This window comes from Trichoderma aggressivum (genome assembly GCF_033847375.1).
Source record: "Trichoderma aggressivum f. europaeum strain CBS 100526 chromosome Unknown scaffold_012, whole genome shotgun sequence".
NCBI classification, from domain to species: domain Eukaryota; kingdom Fungi; phylum Ascomycota; class Sordariomycetes; order Hypocreales; family Hypocreaceae; genus Trichoderma; species Trichoderma aggressivum.
In genome coordinates, this window is record NW_026946378.1 from 572,494 (window position 1) to 589,917 (window position 17,424).

Here is a 17,424-nt window from a genome sequence, read left to right on the forward strand (position 1 = left end):
GGTGTTGCTCGAGCATCGCGGACTTGAACACCTGCTAGCTAAGCTTCACCTCCATCGTCCAACATGTTCCAACAAGTACAGCCAGCTCCAAGCCTCTCCCCAGCCTTGTGAATCGCTAGAGCCTGATGCTAACTTGAACGCTCCCTACAGAAGAAGCCCTACTCGGCCGTCACGGTCACCATCGAGACGCTCACCTCCGAGGCCTACGAAGAGGAAGACCTCAGCGGCATCCCCGACCTCGTCGAGGTCATCACCATCCAAGCATCCGGCCCCACGGAGGCCGCCCGCGCCATTCGAAAGAAGCTCAAGTACGGCAACGTGCACCGCCAGATCCGCGCCCTGGTCCTGCTTGACGGCCTCATCCAAAACGCCGGCCCGCGCTTCACGCGCACCTTTGCCGACGAGCCTCTGCTGGAGCGCCTGCGCGTGTGCGGCACCTCCGACCTCTCGGATCCCGAGGTCAGGAAGAAGTGCCGGGAGCTGTTCAACAGCTGGTCCCAGTATGGCAACAAACCGGGCCTGGAGAGGATCGCTCGGCTGAGCAAGGAGCTGCCGAAGCGCAAGGTTGCCATCACGCAGGAGAGGTCGCGCGTGCTCAAGGAAACCGAGAACCCGTTCGGCGACGAGGAAGACGACGAGCCAACGTCTCCGAAATCCCCATCCCCTCCCGCCGCCGGCCCGTCGTCGTCGTCGTCCCACAGTCGTACGTCTCATAGCCGCGGATCGTCAATGGTCGATTCGTTCAAGCATCAGCAACCCTCTATATCCAGTAGTGGCAGCTTCGTATTCGGCAGCAGCTCCGACAAGAAGAAGAAGAGCGGCAGCGGTAGCAAGACCAAGGGCAAGAGGAAGCCTTTCAACCTAGAGGCTGAAAAGGAGGGGATGAAGTCTGTCATTGCAGAGTCGTCGCTGGCGGCAACGAACCTGCTCAACGTATTGCAGACGATTAACCGTGAACGGGAGCGCATCTCCGAGAACAACTTGGCTGTCGAGAGGTTTGAGTCTTGCAAACTTCTCCGCAGAAAGGTCTTGCGCTTTGTAAGTCGTCATCACATGTCACCCCTCTCTTGACTTTTTGGCTCTTCTCGGTAGATCTCTAATTTCAGAGCCAGGTTCATCACGTCGAACACGAACAGTGGCTAGGTCCACTCCTTCACGCCAACGACGAACTGGTCCACGCCCTCATGACCTTTGAGCAGCTCGACCAGTCCGTCGATGCCGACAGTGACTCTGACGACGAACTTGCGGAACAAGCTCACCTATACCGAAGTAAGAACTTACGCCCCAAACCCTCGCATTCGGTTGAACCCTGAGACTGACCCCGATCCCCCCCCCCCCCTAGTGGCTGCTATAAAGGGAAAAGAAGAACTGGCTGCCAAAGAGGTTTCATCCCCCCCAGCCCGGGCCGAGCATCCCGACATCGCCGGTCTGAGCATCAACTCGTCCCCAAGAGCGACCCCGCCGCCTCGGCCTGCCTCGAAGCCTGTCTATTCAGCACCGCCGATACCACCTCCGCTGCCATCGAACCCCAGGCCTACGGCCCAGCAGAGACAGGGCTCGTATTTGTCCGACGAGGAGGACGATGACGATCCATTTGCTGATAGGAACATTGTTGAGTGAGGTTGACGGATGTAACGGGGAACTGTGATTTTATTCTGTGATCCGCGGTTGGCGTGTGTCGTTTTGGATATTCTCCTATTTTTTTTTTCGATTTACTTCTCATTTTTATTTATTTTCTCGTTGTTTGGAACTTATTACCCGGGAGGGTTCCATGCGTGCCTTGGAAAGCGGGCAAAAAAATCTAATGATTCATGAGGCCATGATATCGCGTGTTGTAATTTCAGTGCGTGCTTTGGTCATCTGAGAGATATCCGAAAATGAGCTTGTGGATTCCTCTTCTTCCAATAACGGATTTTGTTTTTGTTCTATTTCTGGTAAAGAGTGTATTCAGTTATAGGCTGGTTTATGATATTGAATGAAGATTTCTGAGTCGATATGACATCATGTTCATCCTTGGGTCCGACTTGGAATGGTATGTCTATTTTCCAATACATCATACGATGAGGCACTGGATAATACCTGAGATGTCATTTCATGAGATGATGCGTGAGATGGTTGCTAATGCCAACAGTTGGACATTGAGTTGAACCCTAACCAAGTGCTTTCATCGACATTGCTACATATAAACTGAGTACAGGGGCAGACCATTGTCATAACTATTTCTACGAGTTTGACAATGAAGCCATCTTATAAGGTAGATAGTGCCATCATCCGTGGAATTAAAGTAATCAACTCCCATCTAGACACGCTCCAAACACATCTCACTCAAACCCATCGACTTCAGGGTAAGCATCTCATCCCAAGACATCGCAACTCAAGACTATCACAATACAGAAAGGCTGGAACATGTCTACAACCTTCACATCAGCATCTTCTACTCACACCCTCCCCCCCCCACATAACAGCGAGAAACAAAGAGACAGGAGAAGAGAAAACAAGATCAGACCCTCAAGGTGCATGCCGCCTCCTCATTTGCCAGACAACAATGCCGAAAATACGCACGACCCCAGCGCCCACGCCCACGCCCACGCCCCCCCAGGACCAACCACCAAAGAGCCGGTGGTTTTCGGAGACTTTGCACGGAAACCTTTTCCCTCTCGTTTGCGCGGGCGTACGTGCGTGCGTGTTGACCGTTTTCTTCCTTGGCTGCTAAAGAGAACATTCCTCAATGGGCGGTCTAAAAAAGACTCCTGGGGTGGCATTCCGGCGTTTAGGTCGGCCGATCGATCCCTTGGGGGGGGGACTCGACGGACCGGAAAACGGTCAGCAATAGCCAAGGGGAAAACAGACAACGATTTGCTGCCCGAAAGAAAGGCGCTAGCGATGCCGGATCAATGCTTTATTTTTGGAAAATGCCACTTCTACCGCAAGTTGGGCCAGATCGGCGCGTGTAAGTGAAGGCATAGGGGGGATTTCCCGTACGAGTATTTCGTAGAGACGACGCCACGGATGGGTGCCGGTGCGGATGTTGTCGGATCATTCAGATCAGTTGACGTGAAAAAAAAAACTGTCCTAGGCACCCATCATATCTTTGCCTCCACAGCCAAACGGCACCAGATATGCATTGAGTGAAATGTCACAATAGCAAACAATTGAATCGTGCCAATAGTCGTGGGGAATGTCGAGAGCGATGAGGAGACCCCCCGCCCTTCTATCATGCATTCGCAATGCATACTCGTATACGGGCCTCTCATGTCGAGGCCATCATAATGACAAACTGCTCTACCCCGTAGTTGACTCGGAAATGCCAAGAATGGCAAAAATGGAGAAGTACCAGAGAGTATGGGCTATGTCACCTGGTACCGGATAATTACGCACGTTCGATACCACCACGAGGTGAGGACGGCTTTGGCCGCTGCCTCCCCCGGACGGGAGAAGGGAGCTCAGGACAGGGAAAGGATCAAGCAATTACCATCATCTCGTGGCAATCTTCAAGACGCCCATACCCTCCCTCCCAATACCGAAATTCAGGTTGCCAGATGAAGCGCTGTGAAACACAACGTTGCCGGCGAACAAGGCGTCTGAAGCTGCCACATAGTGTCGTGTGCTCCTCACCAAAGTCGGCATCGGATGTCCCCTTTCTGGCGTTTTCCCAAGCGTGGGGGTGCACGGAGTTGCCGGTACTCATAGCTGGCTTTCCTTTGTTGGTCAGAATAAGCCCGGTGTAGCAACCCATTAGCCCGGTGTAGGATAGGGTGCAAGGATAGGAATGTAGTCAGCACTTCGTTTTTGGGGTTCCAAGTCGCTGGATGCTTGCTTGATGCAGAGGGAATTGAGGCGTCTCGTAAACAAGCAGACAATGCGTCGATCTCTCCTCCCATTGGGCGTGGTCATTCTTGCAGGCGTTCATTGGGCACTCCTAGTTTCATTAAGCGATCAAGCCAGCCTTCCGAAAGAGTAGGTGATGAGGATCCGTTTGCATGTTTTGGTATGAAGTCGCCGAAAGAACGGAGTGCTCCGTCACCCGTCGTCCATATTCGGGACCCAGTTGACAATAGTAACAACTGGCCTCCGAACCAGGCCTAAGCCATTGTTAGACGCAGTCCTGATCCGTTGCCCCAGCTTGCGGCGAGAATACTTTGCGCTAAATAAGTGCCCATGCACCGCAAAGGCAATGTCCCAGCTGGCCAACCGTTTAGCCCTGTGTAGGATGCAATTCAAAAAGGGAGTGGCTAGTGAAATTAGCAGATATTAAAGCCAGAGTAGCGAACGGTACATAGCAAGACGCTTGGAAGGCCAGAAGACAAACGGAATTTCATCTGCGCCTTTGTTTTGTGACGACACCCGAGGTCCACGTATTCACTTTGGGTGTTGGATGGCGACGGCTCCCCAGAAGGCAAACGGTGCCAACAGCAGCTTGCTTGTTGACCCAGCTCCACGGGGAGAGGGAGAGGGAGACGGAGCCCTGTTGGTGGCGCTGGGTTTGGAAACTCGGCATGTGGGAATATTGACCCTCTTGGTTGTTTGCCTTGAGGACCGAGAAACGAGGCTCGAAATTCATCGGGCCGCGGCCCATCCAAACGTGATGATGCTAATATTAACTTGCCCGTTGAAGCTTTGCACACATGTACGTGTAGATCAGCTGTCGCAGCACTTAATATCATATCCCTGGCCCCTGGCTGGTGGTGACTGGGGTGGGCGTGATGGTCGGTCGTTTGTTTCACCTGCGTGGTTTCAAGATTAAACCGCCGTGGTGCGACGGATTCCTTGCATGCCACCAGCCACTTTGAGCGCGCCATGCGTCTCTTGGCTGCAAGGCTCATCAGATATCGCGATCCATGCCACGAGCATCGTATCGTATGGGAGAAGGGGGGGTGTAGATGCACATGTACAGCACAGCACAGCACAGTATAGTACAGTACAGTACAGTATGCACGAGCACAGTTGGACGCAAATCTCTGGTTTGTGCGCACCTGGACCGGCATCGTTTGATTGGTGGATCGAGTTTCAACAGACATCATGGATGAATTGAATTGAAGCCTCGAGTTGTTCCGACTGGTAAAAGAACGACCTCTGCGGCTCTTGTTTGTTGGTCACGCGTCGTTCAGGTGACCTTGCCCGGGCAGTTGTCAGCAATGCATGGCCGGCCTTATTTTTCCTTCCCCACGACTTGGGTTTGGTGAGGAGGGGTGGGCAGTGAGGTGAGTGGGCAGCCAGCTGGAGCTGAATTGCTGTGCTCTGGGCTACTTTTGTCCCGATCCACCACCTGAGCCCCTTCATTATGGGCGCGCATTTCGAGTAGGGAGGATCATCACTCATTACATCATTCGCTATTTTGTTTTGTTTTATTTTTAAATACTTTGGAATTGCAGAGGCTGGGTTCGAGTTCGATTTTGGTGCGATGCGATGCGATGCGATGCGATGCGATGAGATGCGATGAGAGTGCTGACCTGTTTGCAGTGCGCCGACAAGACTCTCTCTCTTGTCTGGGAAGAGGATGGACGCCAATGCGTGGCTGACTGGCGCTGGGGGACTATGTACTGTACGAGTACCAACCCAGCAACTGCTCTATGACGGATCGCGGAAGCCAGCAGCCGATCATGGTGATCATACTGGCCGGCACTGACAGCGAGGGGAGGGGGGTGGAGGACAGACAATTGGGCACACGTTACTGCATCGCTAGGGTCGGTCAGCCATACGACGGTCGGTTCATTGGTGGAGGCCCGGCCGGGGCGCAAGCTTCTGGAACGCTTTGAGAAGGATTCCTTATGCCATCCTGTCCGTTTGTGCATGCTCGCGCTCCGTCCTTGTGCGCAGCTAGCGTTCTGGCGGCGGGGCTGGCAAAGCTGGAGCGAGTTAGGGAGATGCATGGGGCTGGCCAGAGCCTTGTCGCACTTGGCATCATCCCTCATCGCCGGTGACAAGGCGACAAGGATCGATCCAGGAGGGTGGAGCCGCCTTCGAGGAGAGAGCCGAGAGAAATTCCAGAATCCTGCCACGTATGGCTAGAGCAATTTCCGCCAGGATGCATTGGCCATCGGCCTCTCCACGCAGCCAACCAGATGCACAGACAAGGGAAACCGAGGCGGCACCCCTGGCTCTCGCAACGGCGACAACGGAGAGGAGGGCCAGGAAACGACGTTTGTGTGTTTCTCGAGCCCGTTGGCGCTGGCTGGAAGCTAATGACGGTGGGTGGAGTGTCATGCAAGCCTTGCGGGAGAGCGGTCATTCTCTGGCCGTCTCATCGCTGCCTGGAGGCTGGAGAGCGTGACCCGTTTCTCCTGTCGCCATTGTCACGACGGTGGGTGCCCAACAGCCAGTCTGTCGTCTGCAGATGAAATGTTTGCTGCGAGAAACTCGAACGACTGACGGGGGGCACTAAGGACGGCTAGCTATGGCAACCGGTCGATTTGGCGGCTGAATATAGGACAACGCACATGCGAGTTGAGTGCATAACGACCACATGCGGGCCTGTTTACGAAATACCTCTTTGTCCTGTCCCGTTGACTGAGACGTGGTGGCGAGATGCCAGCGTGGTCACCGTCACCCCCCAAGCGGGACCAAGTATCCTGTCCTGGCGATCCGGGAGCTGAGCTTGTATATTGCACAGTGCTCACGTAATTACTCGCACGCGCGGGCCGCTCCATCTTATCTCATTTAGGATGAGAGATGTGATCGATTCCATATGCTAACCGCCATGGCGGGCACAGATGAAACGTGCGCCTGGCCGTAGCGTGCGGTGCAGTGCGCTCTGCTCTGCATCTGCATCGCGTGAGCACGAGAGAGAGTGAGGATCCGTGGGCAATCGCCTGCGGAATCCCAGGCCGAAATCACCCCAAGCTGCGAGATGAAGTCGTCGCGACAATGCAAGTGGCCCGTATCCCGCTCCCTCGAAATAACGTGGCGCCATTAGCCCGGCCACCACTCGTATGCCGCCGGTACCTGAGGTGCGTCGCTCAGTGGTGCTGCGCCTCTGTCCGGCAGCAGTAGCATGACCTATCCGCATGATTAATAGAATCACTGATCCGTTTCTATTATCCAATGTATGCATACGACTATGGAGCAGCACAGCACCGCACAGCCGTCTCCGTAGCATCGCATCTGCTGCTTCCCCTTGGCTGCTCTGCTCTGCTCGTGCTAGCCAGCAGTTTCTGTTCCGATTCTTTTGCTAGTGCCTACGCTACTCTGTTCCTTACTAACCTAGTGCTGTCAAGAATGGTCGATTGATTGACTTGCCATGATTACCTTGCAGCCCGACTTGTTTCAGATGGCCCATTAAAACGCACGAGTACGAGTTGGTGTAGTTTGTACTAACTCGACGCTGGCGTTGACGTGTAGCACGTACCACCTCTTATTTCCATCATCGTCGCGGCTAACAAGCGTCAATCTGAATTACATCATTGGCATCTCTATTGTTGGACCCGGCCAGCCTAGTGACAATTGCATGCCTGAGAGATAAAAAAAGAGCACATGGGTTCATTAGATCGCAAGAGGCGTCGTCTAGCATGTGTCTCTATTGGCTGCACGACTTTGCCAATCGGCCGAGGCCCTTTCAAAAGGGCTGCGCTACTGATCGCCCGCCATGCGCGTTTGAGGGAAATGAAATTGCTGCATGCGCGGTGCATTACAATAGTGCTGCTACTCCATGCGCCTGCACTTGCACATGCATATTCGCCGCATCTTGTGCTTTTGTGTCCAACACCGCGAGGCCAAGCGGGTTCACCACTGGCTGGGCCATGCCGCCTCCTCTCCTCCCTACCTACCTTACCATAGGGGGTGGCTCTGTTAGTCACCGGTACTCGCGAAGATGGGGAAAACGCACCAAAGGGAGAGACGCCATTGATGTTTTTTTGAAGCGAAAAGCTGAAATTGGTGCTGACCGCAAGTACAGCTACGACTGAACTCTACTAGAAAGATGGACCATCGACATAAGCTTGACCTACTATTCTTCCGTGCCGCCGCCAACTGTCGAGAGAGGTGGCGGGAAAATGGCCCATTGCCACGCCCCCCCAGGACGCTCGGCTCTCGCAGGGCCGATTGATGCTCGGCCGGGGAATATCTGAAAAGTACAGGTATGGATGTACAACGCACACGCCAATCCCTGGTAATAGTTGTTGGGGGTCCCGTTTGGAAGGGGTCCAACATGGCAAAGTCTGGCCGTGGCTGCGGGTGCGCATGGCATCACGAAACTGCTCCGGCGGGCGAAACGCATCGGCATGTGCTCGTGGGAAGTGCATGAAACGTCAAACACGAAACAAAACGAAAAGAAAAGTGTTTGCCATGCAATGTTACATGCTGATGTGTAGGCACAGGTATTATCGATAGAATAGGGAAGATGGATTTCTCACCGGTCAGCATGCCCCAGCAGACCCCAAGCAACGACCGGAAACGCCGTGCCTGGTGGGTTTGCGGATGTGGCACCAAGATGCTAATCCATCACATAAGACGACTGCCAGCCCAGCCCTCATTAGTGGCAGCCGGGGAGGAGAGCAGCCAGACAGACAGAGCGGGAGGCGCTTGTTCTGAAATGACTCTACGAGTATACAAAATGAGGGCCCATCTGGCTGTTTGCCGTTTTACGTGTAATTTCGAGCAGCAGCCGGAGACGTTCAATATCAACCGCCCACGCATTTGCTGTACCGTGTCTGAGATGATGCCCTGCATGTCCACCCGCTCTCTCTCTCTCGCCATGCCATGCCATGCCACGGATTACCTCACCGTGAATCTGGCATGCCCGTGTCAGCCAGCCAGGGCCCTCTAGCGGCTCTGCCGTGGACGATTGAAGCACTCAAATGCCGCTAGGATCAAATGCCACCTGGTGCCAGGCATTACCTTGCAGCTGGCCAGGTATACCGTAGTCGTGGATGCTTCCAAGGACTCCATTGCACGTGTGCGCTGCTTCTCTCTGTCTCTTTGGGCCGCCATCTACATGTACCTACCTACATGCAACAGGTATGAGTACGAGGATGCATCCAGGGGCGGGCATACTGTACGTGTGCACGCACCCATGGTTCACAGCAACCCAAAGCAAGCGTCGATTAATCAATTGATTGATTCATCGGGGCCTCCCTCTGGCATACGATACTACTCGATCAATACCACTGTCAATCCTCCTCACACCGCATGTACGAGTAGCCGCCACTGGAGGACTGGCTGCTGCGAAACCCCAAATGCCCAAAAAAGGCATCAATTCAACCGCATCCCTGCTCCGTAGTGCCTTTAGCGCTGGGCCAGGCTGCGCTAACAGAGCCTGGCAGCGCTCCACCGCAATGAATCTTTCTTTGTCCATCGGGACACTGTGGAGTGAGACTTTTGCGTCCTGCCCAGGTCCCCAGAGCGGTACTTGTGTACTGGGTACGGAACAATCGTCCCGAGCCGCCGCGCAGGCGTAGCACACTCAGGTACTGCTACCTGCCTGTCCCGAAGGGCTACTCGGACCGCTAGCAACGACGCCAGCTTGCTCTTCACCCGAGCACCAACCCGCTTCCTCTTCCTCTTCTCACTCTCTCGAGAAAGCTCTCATGATCGAGATGCCGCACGTATTCTGAACCAACTCCTTTCGCAAACGCCAGAGCAGCGCCGTTTCTCCTCACACGCCCCCTCCCCTTCTTCTGCTAAACTAATACTTGTTCGAGCACTCGTACTTGTCCAGCTGAGAGCAATAGAGTTTGCGTGCTGCCCGTCTGGTTATATTAGACCTGCAGTCGGCTTTGCTCCTTGTGTCTGGGCCCGGGACCCTTTTGCGATCAAAACGTCGACCTCTCGGTTTCATCCCTCAGCCCGCGTTCCAGAGACGAGCCTCCTCCTTGGTACTGGTAGCCCCCAGCCTTGCCCGACTTGCAGGCAGACGTCGAAAACACCAAAGCAGCTTGCATTCCTGAGAGGGCAACGCACAGAGCTCGCCTCGACTTCACGTGTTCTCATGCATGCGTTTGATAGCAAACCGCAGACAACGCAGAGCACAGAGCACATTGCATCATTCTGTATCCAAGCCGTTGCGCAGTAAGTCGGTCGGTTCGAGCAGTCATCCATCCTCACAGCATTTCTCAAGAAACATCAACGCTCCGAATCTGTCCATCCATACATGCACACCCCTGTTTGCTTGCTGGCGCGGCGCAAGGGTGAGCCGGTCCAGGAGATTTTTTGTTCCATCTTTTCTCGACAGGCCCACCCCTGCACTCTGCCCTGCACCCGGCCAGCAAGCCTGTCATAAAGGCTTGGGCCCCTAAAAAAAGTTACGTCGTTCGCCAGTTCCAGAAGCACTTGCTTTGGACGACCGCATTTTGGCACCGACCTTGAATCCATTTTCCCACCCTTTTTTTCCCACCTCAACCCACAGGCCGTTCGTTGCACCGTTTCTGCTTCACGCCTCTTCCTTCTTTTTTTTTCCCTCTTCTTCTTCTTCCCTTCCTCTCTCTCTCTCTCTCCTCTTACTCTCTTCGCCATCCCTCCTTTAGCCTTGATCATCAGCCCACCCTCCCGCAAACGCGGCTGACCGAACAGGACCCAGCCTTGACCACCCGGCAGCATCCCTCGACACAGCGCCCGTTGCCCATTGACGCCCCGGTCCGGCTTATGATCAGTCTCTCTCGCTAGCAGCTTGTTGCTTCCCGCTCTGCAGGCTGACTCGACTGCTCTGAATCCTCGTGGCCAGACGGGCTCCTTTTCTTCCTCCGCTTGGTTGGCACCTTGGGTGTCAAATCTCATCTGCGAAACTCGTCGGGCTTTCCGTCTCGCATGCGACATCTCCTTACGACTTGAACAGGCGTTGTCAGGATCTCGTTTCTACCTCGCCCAATATTCGATCAGCTTGCGCTCTCCCGTGACGAGTCGCCTGCCTTGTATCGTCCTCTCGCTTGCCCGCGCCTGCATACAAATATATCCTGCGACGCTGCCCCGCGGTGGCAACACACGTTCGAGTTATTGCAACGCCGCTGCACTTTTCCTCTTTCGATAGAGATATCCTCCGAGCTCAGGCATCGATTCGCAGAAGCGGGTGGAGTGCGCAAAGTTACGTTTCGTGGTGCCTAACATAGACGTCTGTTTCCGCGATCCCAAATTGGCGGCGACGACCCGAGAACGGCGGTGGCGCGAAGAAAACAAAGGACGACGGCCCTGACCTTCTCTACATCCCATCAGATCTCGAAAGGTATGTCTAAACACTGTCGATTTTCCGGGTCATCATTCCAGGAATGGGTCAAATGTCGGCTGGTGCTGTTGGTGGGTGGCCCAAGCTCTTGGGAACCTTCAACTGCTACCCAAGCCGACTGGGCGGTAAGAAAAAAGTCTCCGCGATGGCTTCAAACGGCTGGCGGACGACTTGATGGCTTGGCACCTGATCGACTTCCTTCGAATGATGATGACCCCCACGGTCTATTGTATGCGCGTATCTTTGGCACTGGGCTCATGGCTGACTGAAACCCAATAGCGTTCCAACCTGGCTCTCATAGATCGCCGTTTGGCATTTGGCCATACCATGTTGCCCCATACCCTCTCCTCGTCCGCAAGGCCGAATACGGTCATGTCTTCGGCGTCGCCCGAGGTGATGGACATCACCAACATGCTGAACAACAAAGGCGGCATGACTCACGGACTCGGGGGAGGCATGCCCGACCACCATCATCATCAGCACCACCTTGGCCTCGTTAAGCATGAGCCTACGATGGACCGATCAGCCTCTCCTCACATGTCTGAGCATTCTTCCTACTCCGCCCACAGCCTGTCTCGTGCCTATCCTTCACCAACGGCCATGCAAGCCCCCATGCAAATGCAGAACCCTATGCATAGTGCGATGCAGATGGGTGGCTTCGCCGATATGTCTGGCATGGGCGGCGTGCCCAGCATGGCTATGCATCATATTCCGCAGCAGCCACCGCAGCAGCAGCAGTCTCCCGCCGCTCCTGTGAAGGCCTACCCCTGCAGCACTTGTGGCAAGGGCTTTGCCAGGAGAAGCGACCTTGCCCGTCATGGTGAGTCTGACTACTATCAAGACTGAGAACTCATGGAGACCAATGCTAACATGTTCATTTATAGAGCGTATCCACACAGGTGTCAGGCCCCATGTCTGCGACTACCCCAAGTGCAACAAGCAGTTCATCCAAAGATCTGCCCTGACCGTTCACCAACGAGTCCACACCGGCGAGAAGCCCCATCACTGTGAGACTTGCGCCAAGGTAAGCTAGTTATGAGCGTTGCGCTCTCTGCTCTTTCGAGAGAGGGGGAAAAACAAAGCAGAACCCGCTAACTCGTGATATTATAGCCATTTAGTGATAGCAGCTCTCTGGCTCGACACCGAAGAACGCATTCAGGAAAGCGCCCTTACAAGTGCCCTTACGCCGACTGCCAAAAGACATTTACGAGGCGCACTACTCTTACACGGCATCAGAACCACCACACGGGCACCATCGAAGAGGCGGCGGCGGCCACCGCGGCGGCGCTCGCAGCCTCAAGGGCCAAGAACGGAAGCCAAGCTCGCTCCGACGGCGACCACATGTCCAACCACGGCTCGCCCCTGACGACCCCGTCACCCAGCCATCACACCATGATGTCTCCCGCCCTGGACCTCTCGGGATCCAACGGCCTCAGCCGACACGCCGAATTCCAGTACATGACACAGAGCGGCACGCTGCCTCCTCACCTCCGCGTGGGCAGTCCTAATTCGACAACGTCGGCCGCCAGCTACAACACCGGGATTCGGCCCACCTCGCACCCTACCGGCTACGGCCCCCCTCCCACGCTGGAGCCCAGCTTGGAGCAGCACCCGGCGGGAGCTGGAAGCGCAGGTGGCAGTCCTCACATGAGCCAGGTTGGCTGGCAATCCCCCCAAACCCACTCGCCATCTCACAACGGCGGCAGCTACGTCTACCCCGACCCCGATGGTTACCCACCCAACCCCTCGATGAGCCAGATGTACTACGGCGCACCACAGCAGATGCGACGGCCGCAAAGCACAGAGCCTGGTCTGGTACACATGGCTTAGTGGGACCAAATGCCATTGATGAAAGCCGAGTGCTTGTTGCCTGATGGCTCTTATCCATGATGACTTCGACATTGACACACACACACACTGCTGTACATCACTTTCCTAACTCCACATCAACCACGTACACGACTATTTTTGCCGGCTTGGCAGCACAGAGGGCGGCCATCTGTATGCACTAGGGCTGGCTGCTCTCTCTCTCTCTCTTCTTTTTTCTCTCTCCTCGTATTTCCTTTATTTTCTTTTTTTGTGTTGTTCCCTTCATATAGACTTTGGGCGATAGACTGGCGGACCGGAATCTTGACGATCATGGACTGAGCGTTTTCCATTTGACACGACGCGCAGGGCGGCAGGGGAGGAAAGACTGGAGTTTATAAGGAGGGGTGGAAGGACACCAAGTGTGTTTGCTTGCTCGTCTTTCTCTTTTTATTTTCTGGGTGGCATACAAGATGGGCTGGGAAACGGATAAGATATAGACGGCGGGAGAGCTGTCCACCTCTCTTCGATGACACATTTTCCTTGGCTGTTGGCACATTATTTAGACAAGGGCGCTCAAAAGCGCACCTCTTCGCGAGAAATTGTACGGATATACATTACGGAATACGCAGTATCCAATTGTGCACGAGACCTGACCTGCTTCTTCTTCTCTCTCTCTCTCTCTCTCTCTCTCTCTTTTTCGCTTTGTGATCAAAGTAAACTTTGAGCTTGTGATGCCCGACTAGCCAGTCGTTGTACAAGTCGTCCATGTGAAGTGTGCTGAGGGAAGGGAACTAAAGTGAGCCGATATGACGTGTAAAAAGAAGGGACGCTATAATTTCTGATTAGTCGTTCTTGTTCAGGCGGCAGCGAAAGAGCCAATCCGTTGCGCAGGGAATGAATGCTGGGGAAGAAGTGGGATCGGTGCGGATTTTACCGCTGACACAAAGTGAACACGGGGTTTTGCAAGAGAAGAGAAAAGGGAAAAGGGAAAGCTTGTGAGAGGAAGAAGAAGAAGTTGTTTTCCGGATTGAGGTGGGACAATTGGATGGTTTTGGGTGTGTGGCTCTGTGGCGATGGTTTGATTTTGGGATTTTGTAATCAAGTTTTCAGGAGGTGTTGGAGTAAATCCAATGTTTCATATGGGGGGATATGTGATTTGATTCCGAATTGTATACGGGTTGAAGGGACGCTTGCTGGTCTGCATTTTATTCCGTAGACGTGTCAAGTGTTGTAAGAGCATCTTGGATGAGTTTTGTGCCTGGTATATAAGAAAGAAGTCGGCAAGGATTGCTTCCGGCGGGAGGTAAGGGCTGAGAACTGACATGGGGGGGCACCGAGTTCCGGACAACTGGGCGACGGAGATGCTTATGCGTTTGATGGAGTAATAGCTAGCTGTCGAGGGGAAATCCGGGGAGATTGGCTGTAGTTCCTTGAATAATGTGTGGTATGTGGAATACTACATCGGATATGGACGTTTGTCGAGTCGTGGAATGTTTTTGTTTAGATTGGAGAGGATTACGGGGGTTGATCCGAGGCGGAAATGATTACTGTAAGCTGGGCGGATATACAAGTAAGCTTTGGCACTGTCAATGGGTGCTTGACGAGCCTCGTTCTCCTTGGAGTCGTGATATCTTTTGCCTCTGGCGGAGTGATTAGATTTTGCTCAAATCTGAGAATAATGAAATACACAGCTCGTCCCTCGGTATCACAAATTCAAAAATTCGTATAACATGATTACTATTAATTAATTCATCCCCGTTCAACCACCATCGTGAACGAAACACACAAAACGGAGAAGCTTAGCTACTCGTCGCCGGTTACCCAAGGTATTTTCACTTTATACCTTTATACAGACAAAGGAACATTCCGCTTTTCATTCTACAATCATGGCCCAAGCCTTGCACCTGGCACCAATCAGGATAACGGGGGGCGATCCGATCAGTAATCGTCGTGAATTTTCTATTACTATTCAGTGCGTGATGTCTAAAGTCCGCGATGCTCCATCAGGTAATTTTTGTTTGCCCTTTTTCGCCCTTCAGTCGCCTGCAGATGAGAAACCCCCGTTTCCCATGTGGTTTCCCGTGTGATGTGTGTTGCGTTCACGTCTTCTCCTGAACATCATGTTGATGATTGCATTTCATTGAAGAATAGAGAGAGGATTTAGATGTAGATGCATGTCCGTAAGAGGCAATTACAAGGTACGTGTAAGCCCAATTCCCTTTTGCAGAAATCCTGTAGGTACGGAGCAAAAGAGTAATAGCGCCCGCTCACCCTGAAGAACAGCAGCAATTTACTGGCGTTGAGCGCTGTAGCTTATTAGTATCTAGCGGCGTTGAACCCACGCCGGGGCCGGAGAGATTTGCGTGGGATGAAAGGAAAATGATCATCAAATCAATATTTCGACTCCAGCTTCGACCGAAAGAGGAGCCCAGAAGAAAGAAGAGAAAAAAAAAGGCAAAAATTCAAGAGAAATGAATGGGAAAGCAAGGCAGGTGGATGCCAGCCGCGTCGGTGCTATTTCTTGACGCCCTTTTCTCTCTCCCTCACTCACTCACTCTCTTTCTTCTTTTCTCACCAACATATATTCATCGTCGAATCCCATCTCTGCTCTTCTTCCCCTGGGAAGATCTGATGACGAAAATAGTCGTCGCCGATTAGCACGCCAAAAGGGATCCCCCCTGGTCACGCACTTACAAACGCCGTGCATTTTGGTTCCAACGTCCACTTTCTTATCAAGGTCACCTTGACGCCCTTTTTTCTATCCTTGCCTGTTTCTTCTCTGCTCCATTCCAAATCCTCTTCCCGTCCGAGGGATTCAAAGGGACAAGCTTAGGAGACCCCGGACAAAGAACCAAGGTCTGACTAAGAAAAAGACTTGGCCAGCGGCGAGAGCCGAGGCTGCGCGGCCGGTAGCGTCACTTTTTTTCGACTGGAATCGTTCAAATCCCATCCCATCCAATCCGCAGCAGCTGCGGACTAAAAGAGGCAACAATAACCTTTTTTTTTTTTTTTTTTTGGATTGATTTCTAATTTGATTGCTTCCCGTCTATTCCACATCATTACTCAGTCCCTTTGGCGTTTTCTGTCTTGGCCTTTTTCTCTTTTCTTTATTAATATCGCAAAAAACATATAATACCCTCACACGAACATCAATTCAGCCCATAAGCAACGTCATTTCCCGTCCCCTCCGTTCCATCCCACTTTCCCGCCGCAATCCCACTCAGACGAATCAAAAGATGAGTGCATCGCCAGTCATCGGCGTCCCGTCGCAACAACACCAACACCAACACCAGCCGAACCACCACTTCCACAACGACAGCCTCACTTCTTCCCCCCAGCCCGCGCGCCAGCCTCTGCCCTCGTCTGGACGGAGACCGACGACGGCCACGGCGGCGATGCGACAGGAGAAAGCGGCGGCGGCAGCGGCGACGGCCGGCCGCGGCGCCGGAGGGCTGATCCGGCTGGAGATTTACATGGATCTGCTGTGCCCGTGGTGCTTCATCGAGAAGCACAGTTTGGACGCGCTGATGCAGCGCTACACCGAGGAGCATCCCGAGGTGCGCTTCGAGGTGGCCTATAAGCCGTATTACATTGCGCAGACAATGGCCAAGCGTGAGTTGCCCCCTCTTTGTTTCTTCCTCTTCTCCTTTTTTTGGTGTTGTTCAATGCGATGCGATGCGTATCGACTTACAAATCATACGCATGGAAGATGACCTAATCATCTTGACCTTTACATGACGTTCTCACCAACATCAACACCCCTCCACCTTCCATCATCATCATCATCATCACCAATGCTAACCAACACTCCACCAGACAACGTCGAGAAGCGCTCCGTCTACGACCGCCTCAACAACCTCTACCCAAGCTTCCTCACCCGCATCCAAGTCACCGGCGCAAAGTACGACATCGCCTTCTCCATCCGCGGCCTCACTGGCAGCACCCGCCCCGCCCACCGCCTCATCGCCCTCGCCCTGCACGAGCTCGGCCCGGCCGCCCAGGCCCGCGTCGTCGAGACCTTGTTCCAGGGCCACTTCGAGGACGGCCGCGACGTCAGCGACGACGCCTGGCTCGTCGGCGTCGGCGTCGCGGCGGGCATGCCCGAGGCCGTGGTGAGGTTGGGGCTCGACGACGACGACGCCGCCCGGAGGGTCGATGCCATGGCCGACGCTGCGAGGGACGTCATTGGTGTCGAGGCCGTGCCGTGCGTCATGGTGCAGGGGCGGTACAAGGTCGGAGGGTACCAGGAGAGCCAGGTCTTTGAGAGCCTGTTTGACAAGATTCGGCAGGCTGGCGAAGCTTTCTAGATTTTGCGAATGGGTTCTGGGTTCTGATATCCTTCTGCTTTCTTAGGGGGGTTTGTTTTTTATATCTTCCATCTCGTTGGCGTCATATCCCCGGTGGGCGGTCTTCATATAGGAGCATTGCTTTTATTATTTTCAATTTCTTTTTGTCACGGTGTTTTC

General features: G+C 53.7%; 3 protein-coding genes across 3 annotated transcripts; all 3 read left to right on the forward strand.

Moving 5' to 3' along the window:
- Positions 1-63: 63 nt before the first annotated feature.
- Positions 64-1,620, forward strand: Triagg1_4051 (uncharacterized protein; the record flags this gene model as incomplete). The annotated part of the gene is made up of 4 exons (XM_062898412.1): positions 64-75; positions 151-1,038; positions 1,113-1,269; positions 1,343-1,620. 4 exons carry the CDS (start codon positions 64-66, stop codon positions 1,618-1,620), a joined length of 1,335 nt encoding a protein of 444 aa, XP_062757071.1.
- A 9,856-nt stretch (positions 1,621-11,476) lies between these two features.
- Positions 11,477-12,979, forward strand: Triagg1_4052 (transcriptional regulator family: C2H2 zinc finger; the record flags this gene model as incomplete). Its single annotated transcript, XM_062898413.1, has 3 exons — positions 11,477-11,969; positions 12,034-12,173; positions 12,260-12,979. 3 exons carry the CDS (start codon positions 11,477-11,479, stop codon positions 12,977-12,979), a joined length of 1,353 nt encoding a protein of 450 aa, XP_062757072.1.
- A 3,215-nt stretch (positions 12,980-16,194) lies between these two features.
- Positions 16,195-17,265, forward strand: Triagg1_4053 (uncharacterized protein; the record flags this gene model as incomplete). Its single annotated transcript, XM_062898414.1, has 2 exons — positions 16,195-16,570; positions 16,775-17,265. The coding sequence occupies 2 exons, from the start codon at positions 16,195-16,197 to the stop codon at positions 17,263-17,265; spliced, it is 867 nt and encodes a 288-aa protein (XP_062757073.1).
- Between the last annotated feature and the right edge of the window lie 159 nt (positions 17,266-17,424).